This window comes from Aegilops tauschii, chromosome 4 (genome assembly GCF_002575655.3).
Source record: "Aegilops tauschii subsp. strangulata cultivar AL8/78 chromosome 4, Aet v6.0, whole genome shotgun sequence".
Taxonomy (NCBI): domain Eukaryota; kingdom Viridiplantae; phylum Streptophyta; class Magnoliopsida; order Poales; family Poaceae; genus Aegilops; species Aegilops tauschii.
Window position 1 is genome coordinate 76,997,615 of NC_053038.3, and position 18,116 is coordinate 77,015,730.

Genomic DNA, 18,116 nt, shown 5'->3' on the forward strand with positions numbered 1-18,116 from the left:
CTATATTTTTATTCACCACATGATATGTGTTTTTGCTTGGAGCGTCTTATATGATTTGAGTCTTTTCTTTTTAGTTTACCACAATCATCTTTGCTGTACGCACCTTTTGAGAGAGACACACATGATTCGGAATTTGTTAGAATACTCTATGCGCTTCGCTTATACCTTTTCAGCTATATAGTTTTTGCTCTAGTGCTTCACTTATATCTTTTAGAGCACGGCGGTGGTTTTGTTTTATAGAAACTATTATTCTCTCATGCTTCACTTATATTATTTTGAGAGTCTTAAACAGCATGGTAATTTGCTTAAATTGGGAAATTAATCCTAATATGTTAGGTATTCAAGACTAGTAAAACTTTCTTATGAGTGTGTTGAATACTAAGAGAAGTTTGATACTTGATGATTGTTTTGAGATATGGAGGTAGTGATATTAAAGTTGTGCTAGTTGAGTAGTTGTGAAATTGAGAAATACTTGTGTTGAAGTTTGCAAGTCCCGTAGAATGCACATATGGTAAACGTGATGTAACAAATTTGAAACATGAGGTGTTCTTTGATTGTCTTCCTTATGAGTGGCGGTCGGGGACGAGCGATGGTATTTTCCTACCAATCTATCCCCCTAGGAGAATACGTGTAGTGCTTGGTTTTTGATGACTTGTAGATTTTTGCAATAAGTATGTGAGTTCTTTATGACTAATGTTGAGTCCATGGATTATACGCACTCTTACCCTTCCATCATTGCTAGCCTCTTCGGTACCGTGCATTGCCCTTTCTCACATTGAGAGTTGGTGCAAACTTCGCCGGTGCATCCAAACCCCGTGATATGATATGCTCTATCACACGTAAACCTCCTTATATCTTCCTCAAAATATCCACCATACCTACCTATTATGGCATTTCCATAGCCATTCCGAGATATATTGCCATGCAACTTTCAACCGTTCCGTTTATCATGACACGTTCATCATTGTCATATTGCTTTGCATGATCATGTAGTTGACATCGTATTTGTGGAAAAGCCACCATTCATAATTTTTCATACATGTCACTCTTGATTCATTGCCTATCCCAGTATACCGCCGGAGGCATTCATATAGAGTCATACTTTGTTCTAGTATCGAGTTGTAATCATTGAGTTGTAAATAAATAGAAGTGTGATGATCATCATTCATAGAGAATTGTCCCAATAAAAAAAGAGAGAAGAAAGGCCAAATAAAAAAAGGAAGGCCCAAAAAAAGAAGAAAATAAAAAGGGACAATGCTACTATCCTTTTTTCCACACTTGTGCTTCAAAGTAGCACCATGATCTTCATGATAGAGAGTCTCTTGTTTTGTCATTTTCATATACTAGTGGGAATTTTTCATTATAGAAATTGGCTTGTATATTCCAACAATGGGCTTCCCCAAATGCCCTAGGTCTTCGTGAGCAAGCAAGTTGGATGCACACCTACTTAGTTTCTTTTGTTGAGCTTTCATGCATTTATAGCTCTAGTGCATCTGTTGCATGGCAATCCCTACTCCTTGCATTAACATCAATCGATGGGCATCTCCATAGCCCGTTGATTAGCCGCGTTGATGTGAGACTTTCTCCTTTTTGATCTTCTCCACATAACCCCCATCATTATATTCTATTCCACCCATAGTGCTATATCCATGGCTCACGCTCATGTATTGCGTGAAGGTTGAAAAAGTTTGAGATTACTAAAGTATGAAACAATTATTTGGCTTGTCATCGGAGTTGTGCATGATGAGAGCATTCTTGTGTGATGAAAATGGAGCATGACTAAACTATATGATTTTGTAGGGATGCACTTTCTTTGGCCATGTTATTTTGAGAAGACATAATTGCTTAGTTAGTATGCTTGAAGTATTATTACTTTTATGTCAATATTAAACTTTTATCTTGAATCTTTCAGATTTGAATATTCATACCACAATTAAGAGGGTTACATTAAAAATTATGCCAAGTAGCATTCCGCATCAAAAAAATCTGTTTTTATCATTTACCTACTCGAGGACGAGCAGGAATTAAGCTTGGGGATGCTTGATACGTCTCCAACGTATCTATAATTTTTGATTGCTTCATGCTATATTATATTATGTTTTGGATGATTAATAGGCTTTATTATACACTTTTATATTATTTTTGGGACTAACCTATTAACCGGAGGCCAGCCCAAATTGTTGTTTTTTTGCCTATTTCAGAGTTTCGCAGAAAAAGAATATCAAACAGAGTCCAAATGGAATGAAACCTTCGGGAACGTGATTTTCGGAACAAACATGATCTAGAGGACTTGGAGTCTACGTCAAGAAATCAACTAGATGAGCACGAGGCAGGGGGGCGCACCTACCCCCCTGGGCGCGCCCTCCACCCTCATGGGGCCCATGTTGCTCCACCGACATACTTCTTCCTCCTATATATACCTACGTACCCCCAAACCAACAGAAGCATCCACGAAAACCTAATTCCACCGCCGCAACCTTATGTACCCATGAGATCCCATCTTGGGGCCATTTCCGGCGTCCTGTAGGAGGGGGCATCGATCACGGAGGGCTTCTACATCAACACCAAAGCCTCTCTGATGATGTGTGAGTAGTTTACCTCAGGCCTTCGGGTCCATAGTTATTAGCTAGATGGCTTCTTCTCTCTCTTTGGGTCTCAATACAAAGTTCTCCACGATTCTCGTGGAGATCTATTCGATGTAATCTTCTTTTGCGGTGTGTTTGTTGAGACCGATGAATTGTGGGTTTATGATCAAGTTTATTTATGAACAATATTTGAATCTTCTCTGAATTCTTTTATGTATGATTGGTTATCTTTGCAAGTCTCTTCGAATTATCAGTTTGGTTTGGCCTACTAGATTGATCTTTCTTGCAATGGGAGAAGTCCTTAGCTTTGGGTTCAATCTTGCGGTGTCCTTTCCCAGTGACAGCAAGGGCAGCAAGGCATGTATTGTATTGTTGCCATCGAGGATAACAAGATGGGGTTTATATCATATTGCATGAGTTTATCCCTCTACATCATGTCATCTTACTTAAAGCATTACTCTGTTCTTTTGAACTTAATACTCTAGATGCATGCTGGATAGCGGTCGATGTGTGGAGTAATAGTAGTAGATGCAGGCAGGAGTCGGTCTACTTGTCACGGACGTGATGCCTATATACATGATCATACCTAGATATTCTCATAACTATGCTCAATTCTATCAATTGCTCAACAGTAATTTGTTCACCCACCGTAATACTTATGCTCTTGAGAGAAGCCACTAGTGAAACCTATGGCCCCGGGGTCTATTTTCCATCATATTAATCTTCCAACACTTAGCTATTTTTATTGCCTTTTATTTTACTTTGCATCTTTATTATAAAAATACCAAAAATATTATTTTATCATATCTATCAGATCTCACTTTCGTAAGTGACCGTGAAGGGATTGACAACCCCTTTATTGCGTTGGTGATGAGGTTTATATTTGTTTGTGTAGGTGCGAGGGACTTGGGCGTGGCCTCCTACTGGATTGATACCTTGGTTCTCAAAAACTGAGGGAAATACTTACGCTACTTTACTGCATCACCCTTTCCTCTTCAAGGGAAAACCAACGCAGTGCTCAAGAGGTAGCAGCCGCTCACCAGAAGGGACACGCGTTGTCTTGCAATTTCAGTGACATGTGGGACTGCAATTGAATAGATTGTCGATAGCAGAAATCTGATCGCTCAGCGGGCGTCGGCTAAGAAGAGAGAGATGGGGGAGGGAGAAGAGATCGCCCGCCCGCCGCGCACAGACTCCAAGAAATATATGGTGATAATGTGAGGTGGGCCATGCGGGAGTCCGAACCGCTTCCAAGCCCGCTTCTGACCACCCTGGTCCACCAGAACCCTCCCCCCCCACCTCCCCGCGCGCTCTCCCCCCTCAGACACCAGCTGCCCGCATTCATAGCAAGTAGTACCAGTAAAATACTGGCCTATAAGCCCGCTTATGTGGAGGAGAGAGAGGCATTGACAAAGTCAGGGAGTGGGCTCTGCAAGAGCCCGTCTCTACACGTGCTCCTAGGTATAAAAAAACTAATTCTAAAATAAAGAGGCATAAAAAACAATTGTGTCTAAAAAAAGAAAGGTAAAAAACATTTGAGAGGAAATAGATAGAGAGAAAGTGAGAAAAAGTTGTAACCTTTATATCCAACCTTATAGTCAACACTATGGTAGTATTACATGAGGAAGGAGGGAGTGGTGCACATGCCGAGTTCACTGGGCTGCCGTGTTTCACACTCCTCCGTCGTAACAGTGGAGACAATAGCTTTCATAAAAAATAAACAATGAATACTCATTGCTCGTCCTCTATATCGGAAAGAATACTTTCCATTCGCTGACATGTGGGACGTCGACCATCCTGGTCCACCTGCCATGCACAAAATTATCCTGGTCCACCCCGGTCGTAGTGCAGGCCCAACCTTTCCCACTGTAAGTTGGTCAGACAAAGGAACCATAATGACTTCGTTGAATTCCGCTTCTTCAAGAAAACTTACTGTACCCGCAATACTGCTAACCACACGCGAAGACTGGACGACACTGTACCATGTCATATCACTGAAACCCACTAGGCCAAACTAGCCCGCCTAGGATTTGTACTCCCTCCGTTTCAAAGTTAGTAGTACAAAGTTGAGTCATCTAGTTTGGAACAGAGGGAGTACGTCTCTGTACTGCTATGATTTTGTGTTGTACGTCTCTGTACTTTTGCTACGATTTTCCTACCCTATGAAGCAAATGAGGCCTGAATGTATCCGTGTCGACTATTGTCTGATCGATCGCTAAGCCTACAATTTTAGGAGCTTGGGCTATTGGCCGGTCGACGACGGATAAGTATAAGCGTACCACGAGCTCATCAGCCCCAACGTTTCTCTTCGGTGAGTGTTTTGCAAGTACTATAGCTGGCACAGTAGCTAGCCTACTAACACCAAGAATCATCAAACAAGCCCTGCTGATATGATAAACATTTCAAACTTACATCTAAGCATGCCATATATTACATCAAAAGCTGGTGAGGATACATCTGTTTCCATAACTCAGAGAGGGTTTGCATGATTCACTATCAAACAAAAGTAGCAAGTACCGCCCACACAAGACAGTGCACTAGCCCTAAGATGGTTTGATAACACGCATCGTTCTGGTAATTAAACACAGGGCAATGCAAACTACCCTGAAGGATTAGCGTGGCCAACTATTTCTTGTCATCGATCTCTCGGGCAATGACCACAGCACGGACAACGGCATGGGAATCGATCTCTGGGGCGATGTCCACAGGACTGACCGCGACATCGGAATCAATCTCTGGGGCGATGTCCACAGGATGGACAGCGGCATCGGAATCGATCCCCGGGGCGATGTCAAGAGGACGGACCGCGACATCGAAAACGATCTCTGGGGCGTTGTCCACAGGACGGGCCGCGACATCGGAATCATCAAGGACGTCCATCGGCACCTACACAACCCTAACATATTAGCAAGCACATTGAAAATAATCAAAAACCACAACTATGGTAAGCCATTATTTTTTACCTTGTGCAGCTCACCGGGGGATCCCATCCCTTCGGGGGCCAACTCCTCGTCCTCAATGGGGGCCATCACCTTGCCAAGGGAATACTGCTTCTCAACGGCGACTATCTCCTCAAACTCGGCCTTGAGCCTCGCATAGGTGGCCATTAGAGTTTCTGGGGTAGGCACGGTGGGGCCCTTGCTGTTCTTCCAACTTTCTTTGAGGAGTTCGTCCGCCAACGTCACCAACTCTTTGGCCAGTGCTTGTTTCTTGGAGTTCTTCGTCTCCATGGGTTGGCCCGCCAACATGGTCAACTCGTTGGTCGGTGCTCGCTTCCTGAAGATCGCTGTCTCCAGTGGGTTGTCCGCCGGCAACTCTTTGCCTAGTGCTCCAGGATCCATCAATGAACTGGCAAACAAAAATCAATCGAAAGGAAACCACAATCGCAATGAAAACGAGAAAAGAATAGGCTGTGAGAATGGGTGGGTGCTTCGCAAAAAGAAGATTCTTGGAATGAAAATATAGCAGCATCACTGATTCGCCCACCTTTCCTTTGTCTGTACAGAAGAAAAATGGCAGAAGTGAGTAGCCTGGAGTGAGGTTTTCTTCAAGAAAGGGGAGAAAGGGCTTCAACGAGCACTCCAGTGAAATGATGGTTCCTTCGTCCAGTCCAACTTCGAGGCCACTTTGAGGCCACTTTACCACTGTTGGTAAAGGTGTGGGTTTTGTGATATGACGGGTCATGATGGCCACACCGGGGTGACCGGTGAGTCTCGACTGTAGCACCTCACTGTGATTTGGTGGATGGCACGCGGGCCCGGATGCTTTGATGTCCTGCATGTAGATAGGGCGGCTAGGCATACTAGTAAGGTACACGTGCATTGCACGCATGAGATTTGGCAACCAAATTATGAATAAATACCACATTATAGCATGTAAGCTTTGAGTCATATATGAATGATGTAGCTTATAGTTCATCTCATTCAAAATCAATTAGTTTTTATAAAAAACTAATCTATTTTAAGATTCATGGAATTGTGCGTTGTAAAGCATAAAGTAAAAACAAATAATGGCAATTCATGTAGAAAACAATTTGGGCAATTATGATACGGAAGATTCTAGAACAAAGGAGAAGTGCTTGTGTTTTGAGGTTTCTGCATTATGCTTAAGTTCAACCATGGAGTCTTCTAGATTGTACATGTGGCAAAATCTGGTGGAATGTAGATGATATCCAACGACCAGTAGTGCTCGGATTTGCCATCTCTGCACCGTCGGATTGGCTTCATCCAACGACCATCTTTCAAAGTTATTCGCACACTATATAGGGGTATAGATAGGACTGCTCAATACTGTGAACCGCAACCAAGGCGGAGAGGAAAATGAGAGAACTACGTAATTAATGCATGAGTTTAATTAGGGTAGTTTTGTAAAGTACGAGATACATTCCTCCAATCACAAAATGCCTTGGTTGATGATATTTGAGATTTGAGCCAGTACTGCACGCGGTGTAGTCTAGTCACTTTTTGAAATCTCTAGAGAGGCAAATACTCCTTTCCAGTTTACAGGGCTATACTAGCAAGTACTAGTACTGCAATAGTGGGCTCAAATAGCAATTTTGTCTCATGCAAGAGCCTGGCTATATGCGTGCTCCAAGGCTTCGCACCACGCCCCACCCCTACATGCCACGCGAGTGTTCGCAACTGCCACGTTCAGGTTGCGCTTGGCTCTTCGCCTCTTTAAGAAGACGAACAATGATGTTATTACTACTTCTACAGTATCGAATCCACTGCTGCATGTCCGTCCACCGCGTGCGGGAGGGATAGCCACCGCGCGCATGGGCGAGGGAGAAGGCGTGTAGTAGTAAAATCAAGCTTCTCCTTGTTGTACGAGTTGACGCGACACATCATAGCACTGGCCCCACATGGTTGCCTCTAAACTTGGCTGAAAGACCCGCAATGTACAATACTCCATTTGCTGCAACCTCTAATATTTACCCCACCACAAATTAAAATATATATTCCTGTCTTGACCAGATGAGTGTGCAAACTAGAATCACCAGGATGACAGGTAGGGCCAGAAGATAATTTTAATCAAAAAAAGCATGGAGCCGACCCCAATGATTTTAAGCTTACAGGCACGGTACACGCTATCCTAGACTACTCTACACATGAAACTGCCACATGAGCGTCCGGGCTGCGCTTGGCTCTTCGCCTCTTTGGGAAGTCGAACAAAATGATGGAGTACTACTGCAGTGGAGGAGTACTACAGTATGCTTCTGGCCATTTGACACCGATTGAACTGCTGCATGTCCACCGCGTGCGGGAGGGAGAGCGTGTATCAAACGAAAGCTTCTCGTAGTCCTGCCAGCCACCATGCTCATGGGCGAGGGAGGGACGCAGCTTCATTGACTTACTACTCCTGCCTTTGCGTCTATGACAGGTGGGCCCAACAAGTGGGTGGCCCACCTGTCATGCAGCCAAAGGCAGGTGCGGTTAAGGCAAGAGGGCATTGTAGTAATCAAACTTCTCGGTCTTGTACGAGTTGACGCGACACATCAAAGCACTTCACTCGATATATTTCAATAATTTGCGTTTACCGATGCATTAGTTACTCCCTCCGTTCCTAAATATAAGTCTTTTTAGACATTTCAAATGGATTACAACATACAGATGTATGTAGAAACATTTTAGAGTGTAGATTCACTCATTTTGCTTCGTATGTAGTCACTTGTTGCAATCTCTAAAAAGACTTATATTTGGAAATGGAGAGAGTACAACGCATGCATGCATGCCGTGACTTTCCTTTTGATACTTGCATGTGTTGATTTGATGCACCTTGCCAAAGTTTGACTATAAATTTAACTAACCAAATGTTCATGCATGTCACAAAAAATTACGGGGCTGTTTGGATTGTGACTATGTTTGTCTTATGTTGCCACATTATTTTTGCTACACTTTCCTAACTTGAGTTGCTCAAATTGTTAGACACACTTTGGCTTGCCTAAGGGAATCTTGCCACACTTTTTGTGTCTATGACATGTGGGGTTCACTGCTAACAAAAATATTCTTGTCTTAGGTGTGGCTAGAACCAAACACCCACCTAACTTGGTCAAATTTGCCTAAGGTGAGGTGTGGCAAAGTGTGGCAATATGTGGCTGGAAACCAGACAGCCCCTACATCATTGAAAACTATGTTCAAATACGAATCAAAGGATATAATTTTTATTAACATGCACTAACATTTTGTCAGTTAAATCTTTGGTCAAAATTTAGCACCAATTACAAAGGGGCCCAATAAATATTGTACTCTCACATTTTGTTTTGAGGATACTCCCACATACTCCCTCCGTTCCCAAATATTAGTCTTTTTAGAGATTCTAACAAGTGACTACATACGGAGCAAAATGAACGAATCCATACTTTAAAATATGTCTACATACATCCGTATGTTGTAGTCCATTTGAAATGTCTAAAAAGACTTATATTTAGGAACGGAGGGAGTAGAAAATATAAATAATAATGCATGTTGGGGCAGCCCACGTTTCCGATAATTTTAGTCGTGGGCTTGTTCACAATTTTTACGAGGGGGTGGTTGTTCATTTAATGGAGGGTCTTGTACCAGACTTGAACGATACAAAGTGCGACCTGGCACACCGTAACACCACTTGGAATAAGCGGGTAGCTATCTCAAAAAACAATCAACAACTAAAAAAATGGCGACCTGGCACGTACACAATTTTAAACGATTGTTTTGATGGAGTGAAAAAGGAAAACTACCCCAATACGTATATATAGGCCGGAGCCTCCGCGCTTGCTTGCTAGGGTTGCTCTATTCACGCAATCTCATCCTCTCTAGATCTAAACAAGTTAGCGGTGGTAACACTGTCTTTCTCCCTTCAAAAAACATTGTCTTTCTATCCTCACCGCTGGTTATAGACCCAGACGTATCCCCCTCCGCCGGTGAAGGGAGGAGGGGCAGCGTTTAGGCCGTCGTCGACAGTGAGGGAGGAGACCCACTGCCGGCCGCACCGTTATCTCTGGCCGAGCGCAGGCGCGGGAGGTCCTCTGATCCCTTCGTCGTTGCCCTAGTGTGGGCGGATCCGGCCTCCCGCCACCCACCTATCCACATCCCGACGACCTTCAGGTATATCTTCCTTCGAAACCGCCATAGCTCTACTTCCCCAGCTCTCTATGTCGCTGCATGTGCATCATTTTCTACCTCTCAACCCCTCTCCATCGGATGGTCCAACGTCACCTATTTTTCTTCTTCTATTGTTAGAGGTAAAGCTACTTCATGGAGTCGAATCTTGTACTTGGTTCAAACAAGAAATAAAGTGGGGGTGGGGGAATTTAGTATGTACATCGGACTTGGTACAAACAGGAAGGAAAGGGGGTGAAAGTAGTACAGACAGATCATCCAACCGGACTCTTGGTCGAAAAGGGAAATATAGGGGTAACGTTGTACACAGTGGTATGACCTGGACTAGATTTGCTATCCACACATAGGAGTAGGTGGCTAGAGTGAACAAAAATGGGACCAACCTAGATATGTTTCTTGGATGTTTGTTTCTTGGGGCAACAAACTCTGAATCACCACTTTATGCCCCTGTTTAGGTACATGGTGCTGGAATGCTGGTGCACCCATTGTCCCATGCCCTTATACCAAATATTTAGTTGTTCTTAATCTAATGCCCCTGGTAAAATGAAGCCATTCCACTGTTATAAGCCATGACAAGTTTAGCCAAATATTTTTGCCTGTAATTGTTTGAGACTCTGACTGTTTCCATTGTAGCTTTTTGTGCAAACAGGGATATCCATTTCACCAGGTTGTTGTTGTGACCTTTTGGTGCACCGCACAAAACACTTCTTAAAAGAAGTGACTTTTGTGTTGTTTAACTGGAATGTCAGAATGGAACAGTTGATTCATTTTGGTGGAACTGCACAATGGGAGATATGTGTTCCAATCCTCATCATCCATATTGGCGCCATAACCTTCCTTTAGGTAAGAATAATATTTAATGCATGTGTTCATCTCTATTTTGCGATTCCCATGAGAAAATAATGCTATTGTTTACTAGTACACTTGTACTCCCTCACTGACAAAACCAATTCAGAAATAGAAGGCCAATCATGTACTTGGTTTCACCAATTGATGAGGAGAAATAGAAACAGAGCATGAAGAGGAAGAAGAAGAAGAATAAACAGTGCCAAGGTGATCTTGCTGAAGCTAGAGGCCTCAGTCCAGGACATTCAAGGGCTCCGGCAACGTCTACCTTACATGTGAGACGATCCTCCGGGGAGCCCTTCCACTTTTGTTGTCTCTCCTGCAAGGTCACTTAATTAATTAAGAGTAGTTAAGTACCACTAATTTATTGCTGCCTAATTTCCCTGTCGGAGTTAAACAAATCTTTAGTAGCACCCTATGCTGAATCATGTATGTGTGTATGTTTGTCTATGGAGGTGAATCATGTGGTGGAGCAGGGAGGGAATATTATTAGTGTCATGACATAATAGTGCTATTGTTTTGCATGTCAATTTATTGCCATTGGTTCAATGAGGCAATGTTTTGCGTATTGTCCATCATGAATTTGATGCTACTGTTAGAGTAATATGTTAATGTCTTTCTATCCTTTCTCATCAAGCTAATGAAGGTTTCACCTTGTTCCTACTTGTGCAAACCAGGATCATGTTGTGCCAATCATACATTTTAGTGGAACTACACAAGACAATACAATGAACTGTATCCCAGCCAGTGCTTTAACTTTGCTGGAAGTTCTTGATAATCTTTCGATATAATGTCAGCACTGGTAAACAAGAGTGATTTCAAACATACATTTGAAGTGCACAAAAATATATACTATTGAGTGATTCCAGTGAGTGCTTTATCATCTCTTATGGGACTACATGAATAAGCTTTTTTCCTCAGGTTTGTACCGGCCTTAGGCCTTCATCCATATTAGTTTGCTGTCATCTCTATTTGTATCGCGCTACTGTCATGAGAAACTCCGTTATCTTTGCACGTTAAAGTTTTGCGACCTATTATACATGGCAATGCTTTGAGTGTTGAGCTAATTGGCACTGATTAAATAAACAAATACCTCTCTTTAAGCAAGACTACTATGTTGCTAACTTTACCCATTAAGATAATGAGGGTGGTTCTATTTGTTAGTGTATGTTTCATCAACTAGTCCCACTATTACAGTAATCTCACTCTCTCAATATATGTGCCAACAGGGATGCTCGATTTTGGTGGAACTGCACAAAATCTTTGGGTGCTTCATTGCCTCGACAGCTTCCTTCCTTTCCTGTCAGTCGCTAATTTGGGCTTGCTTTATTCCTTTGATGTCAGTCGCTTGGCTTATCTCGGCTTCCAGTCAAAGGAAATAGTAATTGATATGCTACCTCACACAGGTTGGTACTGGTCTTTATCCTGATTATTGTGCTTGTCATATGTATTGGTAATTTGGTATGGTGCTACTGTTTGCCGATTTCATAAAGGAGTAACTTGGAGCCTGAACTCGCAGGCAAATCATTACATTGGGTGATTTCAGTAGAACTGCACAAAAAGATCAGATGGACATGCACTTATGCTGCTGCTATGTACTCCAAAGTTCACTCAGACAAGCATCGATGTTGACAAGAAGAAGTGCCTGTATTCATTCGAGTATCAACCGGCGTCAACCAGTTGTCAAACTCCAAGTATTAGGAGAGTGAACGCCAAAAATATTGCTTGGCGCATAGCCCAGAAAAACGCAGTCCAGTCTTTCGTCCCAACTTGTGCCTTTTGGTTATCGGCACATATGGTAGTGAACTGTATGACATGGAGTCTAAAGATTCCAGACAAGTTGGTTGACGCGTATATTCATCTGGCACTTAATCAGTCTGCACGCTAGGGATGCTCCATTTCAGTTGAACTGCACAAAAAATTTGGGTGGTTCATTTTCTCAACCACCTCCTTTCTTGTCTGCAATGTAGAATTTTGGCGAGCTACAGGACCAAGATGAACCAGTAAACTAGTTGGATGAAAGTAGTGGCCAAGTTGCTCAAACCTCCCTCGCCACGAGTCCACTATTTGAGGATAAACCTACAAGCAAAGTTCAGATTGTCTGTGTTGCCTCTTATGTACTCGAAAGTTTACTCATACAAGCATTAATTTTAGCAAGAAGTACCTCCGACTGAACACCATATACCAATCTGTACCCTAGGTAATTAAAGTTCATCCATGGATGATATTGGCTGTGATCTCAATCATTTGGATGCATAAACATACTGAACATTTGTATATCTGAATCTTTTTGTGAATTATCTATGAATATTTCGTGTGATCTATCAATCATTTGGATGCATAGACATGCTGAACTTGTGTATATATGAATCTTTTGAGTTGTTGATTGTGAATGTTGGCTATGAATATGAATGTGTCCTGTGAACCTGAGTTTGATACGAATGTTTACCTTTTCTGTTGTACTTGTGTGTGAACTTGTTAGTATGCCTACTGTGGGATTTGTGACGTGTGGGTGTCAACGACACACCTTCTTCCCGAGAAGAATTGCACCTGCTTTGTTAGGGTAGCAACGGCACATCAGCTCTTTTTAATCTTTTTGCTCTGTCTTCCCCCCTCCCCTGCTCAACCCCTGCCGTAATGTTTTCAGCCTCAAAACAAACATAGTACTTCGTTGTTTTTGGGGATTGATGAAAAATCGAGTGCTGGTTTCTGTAGGTTGGCCCGCCCATCAAATGGGCTTCTGGTCCACCACGGACTGGGATGCTAAAAATACAAGTTGTATGGTGCAGAGGCAAGTAAAAAATGCCATCAAGAGCCATCCACCGAAAAAAAATCGCTCCTGATGTGCTTCTTCAGTCACGCCGCCGGCCCCCTCTTTAATCCAGTTCGCTCGGGGATCTAGCTGGTATCATTTTTTTCCAAAGGGCGAACAAGTATCAGCTAGGCCTAGGTTTTGTTTTTTAACATGCGTAGCCCACGACATACGGAGAAAGTGGTTTCAACTTATTTTTTGAGGTCCATACCGGCCTATGGGCCATTTCTTAAAGATCAGCAGCCCAATGTATTTTTTTAATAAAATGCAGATCTCTGTTCTATTTATCTATATATAAGAATAATATGTTGTCTCCAATTTATGTTTTCCCGTCTAACCACATTATATATATTTATATTATTACTATTATCATATATTTTATAGAGACATATATACATTATAAATACATCTCACTGTTATTAACTTATAAAAGTAAATGTTTAACAGAAGTTGGCAAGGAAAATCCTGGTTGTTTTTGACACACAGGCAAGGAAAATCCTAGTTGTTTTTGACTCACAGGCAAGGAAAATCCTAGTGATTGCGTACAAAAGCTTGCGAAGATTTTAAGGACCAATGTAATAATAACGCGCTCATTTTTATTTTGAGCAATAACTCGCTAATTTGTTAATTTTATATATGAAAAATGTGTCGCTCTGGTTATTTTTTGATATTAGTTGCTCCTTCTAACCTAACATTGTATATAGAACAAGCCCAGCTAATTCATATATTTCAAGAAAGTGCAAATGGGCTGGGATTTCTTAGAAAATATAAATGGGCCGCATTGACGCGAAATTATTTGTTCACCCAGCCCAGCAAATGGACAAAACATGGGTTAAATATATGCCACATTTTTGCAGGCTGACATGTGGGGCAATAGGTCGAAGCCTACGCAGGGCGTTGTCAACTTGGTCAACAAATGATTATGACATCCACAGCCATTGGATTTATATCCAATGGCCGGAATGCACCTTCAATCTCTCGTCTTCTTCCTCCAGCATCGCCGGGACCGCCTGGTTCGGCCTCCGGCGGCTAGCGGATCTGCTTAGCATGCTTCGCTGTGAAGCGCTAACCCACCGCCGGCCAGGCTATCCCTCCACTCCTCCACACCTCCTGTTATTCTCCACCGACTGCAGCCCCACGCCGCACCAGAACTAGTTATAACCCTTCTCCTCGTCTCAATCTGTGACTCCACTGCCGCGTCTTCCCATCTTCGGGTTGTTCCCGTTTGGGGCCTCGCTGTCGTCCACCGCCTCGATGCGCTCGGTGCGGCGTGGTCAACAAACAAGAGTCATCGGAAGAGGACTGTACGTGGAGAGCCTGACGGCTGGGACCCACGAGGTCCATGGTCGCACGCAAGGAAATTTCCTCCTTATTAAGCTGAAAAACATGTTCCCCCTGACAGCTGGGACCCACCGGCTGTTCTTCGCGTGGAAGGAAGTGCCTCCTTGTTATGCAAAAAAATATATTCCTCCCGTTGACAGCTGGGACCCGTCAGATTTGGTGGCTGACTTGTGGGCCTACTAAGCGGACGTGTATGCAGGGCTTTGTCAACTTAATCAACAAATGATTCTAGCAGCTGGACCGTTGGATGTTAATCCAACAGCCGTGCTCCTTCTTCAACCTCTGTTCTTGCTCCTGTCTCTCGTGGGCGGAACCGCGGCAGGGTTGCCGCGCACCCGAACCAGTCAAGTTTCCCACTCCTCTCCATCTGCGACTCCACTACCGCATCCTCCCCATCTCCGGGTCATTCTAGTCTGGGGCCTCGCCGTCGTCCACCGGCCTTGGTGCGCTCGGCACGGTGTGGTCAACGTGGTCAACAACTGAGAGTCATCGGAAGATGACTGTACGTGAGAGGCTGACAGTGGGGACGCACCACGCCCATGGACGCATGCATGCAACTGCATCCTTTTTACCGTGAAAAATAATGTTTTCTCCCCCTGACTGCTGGGACCCACCAGCTACATCTTCGCACCCAAGGAAGTGCGTCCATATTACGGGCAAAAAAATTGATTCGCCCCCTGACTGCTGGGACCCACCAGCTACATCTTCGCACGCAAGGAAGTGCCTGACAGTCGGGACCCACCTGGTCGAAGTGTACGTAGCGTTGTCATTCTAGTCGCGAACGTGTACATACATACTGGTCGATCGGTCTGTCTGCAGGCTGTAGCGATGAACCGTGGCCGTGCAAGAAAGGGCACGTGTCATAGTAGAGGCGCGCACGTAGCATGTACACGTACGTACAGTGGCCAGGGTGCAAGAAAGAAAATACAGCCACATACGTACATACGGGCGGGGTCTCGAACGTCTACTCGCGCATACGTACGGACAGGGCTCGTGTACATGGCTAGGTCGGAACGGAGAAACTGCATCGTCATTGTGTTCATGGGGAGCCAACCGACTGGGTCGGAACGGAATGTGTCGTCGTGTTCATCGGGAGCCAACCGGCTTGGATGGAACAACCGATGGAAACGAGGCCTGGCGTACCGCAGAACGGAGGAAACGGCCTTGTGTTCGACCGGCCACGGTCGAAATGGGATCCTGTTCATCGGGAGGGGTCTGGCATACCGCAAAACGGAGGAAACGGACCTCCTACGGTGGAAACGGGGTCCTGTTGATCGGGAGGGGTGTGGCATACCGCAAAACGAAGGAAACGGACTTGTGTTGGAGCGCTACGGTCGAAACGGGGGTCATGTTCATCGGGACGGGTGTGGCGTACCGCAAAACAGGACTCCACGGGATACTGTTCATCTCCACCGTTCATCCACCGTCGACCTCCTCCAGCCTCCACCTGCGACTGATCATCCACAGGCTCCTGTTCATCCAGCCTCCACCGCTCCTCCACCGGCTACTGTTCAACCAACCCTCTCCACGGGGTCCTGTTCAACCACCCCTCCACGGGCTACTGTTCATCCAGCCCTCCACCGGCTACTGTTCAACCAGCCCACCACCGGCTACAGTTCAACCAGCCCTCCACGGGGTCCTGTTCATCCACCCCTCCACAGGGTCCTGTTCATCCACCCCCCAACTGGCTCGATCGATCGGGGTCCTGTTTGTCCAGCAGCAACACCACAGGGTCCTGTTCATCCAACCCCCCACCGGGAACTATTCATCCAAACCCCCCCCCCCCAACAACGCTCATTGTTCATCCAGAGGCAGCATTTTGATCAGCTTCAGTTAGCAGCAGTAGCGAAGGAATCACTCGGGTTCAGTTAACGGCAAGGGATTGATTGATCGCTCGAGTTCAGTGTAACGCGTAGCCTGCAGTGCAATCGCTCGGGTTCAGTTAGAGCCCAACGCCTCGCTCGGGTTTAGTTAGAGCCCAACGCCTCGCACCCACGCGCGTACGTGTACGAGAGAAACACGCATCGCTCGACCCCTGACCACCCACCGTAACCGGGAACTCCCCGATATTTTTCGTGCCCTCACTTCTACCACGTTTTTTCTGTCATGGACGGCCCAAAGAATGTCATGCAGCTGCATCTCCGGCCCGCCCAGGACGAAAAGCCCATTTTCTGTCATGATTTTTTGTCATAGAAGTAGGACCCCAGCACATCTATGATGATACCGGGTTTTGTCACAATTATCGTCATAGAAGTGTCATAAGTATGACAAAAAAAATTTGTTCGGCCCAAAATGTCACGGATGTGTCTTTTCTTGTAGTGAAACTCACCAGAAGCAACCAGTGCATTCAATTTTTTATTTCCTACATTATACATTTAATAACTAAATCTATTTGATTTGCTAGTACTATTATTCATTTGATTTGCTATTAATTTCATGTAGCAGTATGAATAAATACACAATCATTAATGCGGACAATAGCTTTAGGATTTTCTCTGGCACGAAGTCTTATATATAGAAGAAAGAGTTGCCATGTCCTGCACCAACACAATAATACCTAGCTAGGTGCAAAGTGTAAACTACAATGGTGGGCACTCCAACAATGTCCATGGCTATGGTTCTCGTCGTGCTTTCCCTCATGTCTTATGGGCTCCCCTCAGCCCACGCCGATGTCGCTTTCATATCCAACACGTGCAAGAAAACCAAGAACCCTGCATTGTGCGAGGATGTGTTGAGCTACGATGAACATAGCACCCAGGCCTCCACCGTGCATGAGCTCGCCAGCATCGCGCTGGAGATAGCCACCGCCATCGCAAAATTCAATGGCAAGAACTTCGGAGTCTGGGCCAGACACAACCAGGGCAGACCTGTGGGGGACGCTCTGCTCGCCTGCCTCATGGCCTATGGTGATGCTATAGATAACCTCGAGGTCCTTGCCAAACATAGTCTCCATGTCGGGGACTATGCCGATGCGTTGAGGAAGGTGTTGGAGGCCAAGGCTGCCAGTGATGTGTGCGATAATGCGTTCAAGCAAATAAAAAAGGATCCCCCTGTTGAAAGTGATCAAAAATGATGGAGCGGTGTGGCGTCACTGCTGAACTCATCGGGCTCCTTATCCACAAGTGATAGATCATAAGCCATTCTCAGCTAATCTATGTATTCCTATCAATAAACAGTTATTCGGTCATCTATCAACATTGTTTTGGTCATTGCTGCAATATGAATTATTTTAGAGACATTAAAAATGGGAATCCTAGCATCCCTCTCAAGCATCCGCACTAAAGAGTGGTCTGATCTCAGACTCAAACATTAATGGGAATCCTATATACTACCTAAGAGATCCATCCCCACTACCATATTTATCTTGACATGCAGCCTATCCACTTCATCAGTTCGCCACGTCATCATTTTTCTTCAATTAACACACCAAAGCGC

General features: G+C 44.4%; 1 protein-coding gene across 1 annotated transcript; it reads left to right on the top strand.

Annotated features, from left to right (window-relative positions):
• Positions 1 to 17,265: 17,265 nt before the first annotated feature.
• Positions 17,266 to 17,754, top strand: LOC109752028 (pectinesterase inhibitor-like). Its single transcript, XM_020310894.1, has one exon. The coding sequence runs from the start codon at positions 17,266 to 17,268 to the stop codon at positions 17,752 to 17,754; it is 489 nt and encodes a 162-aa protein (XP_020166483.1).
• Positions 17,755 to 18,116: the final 362 nt, after the last annotated feature.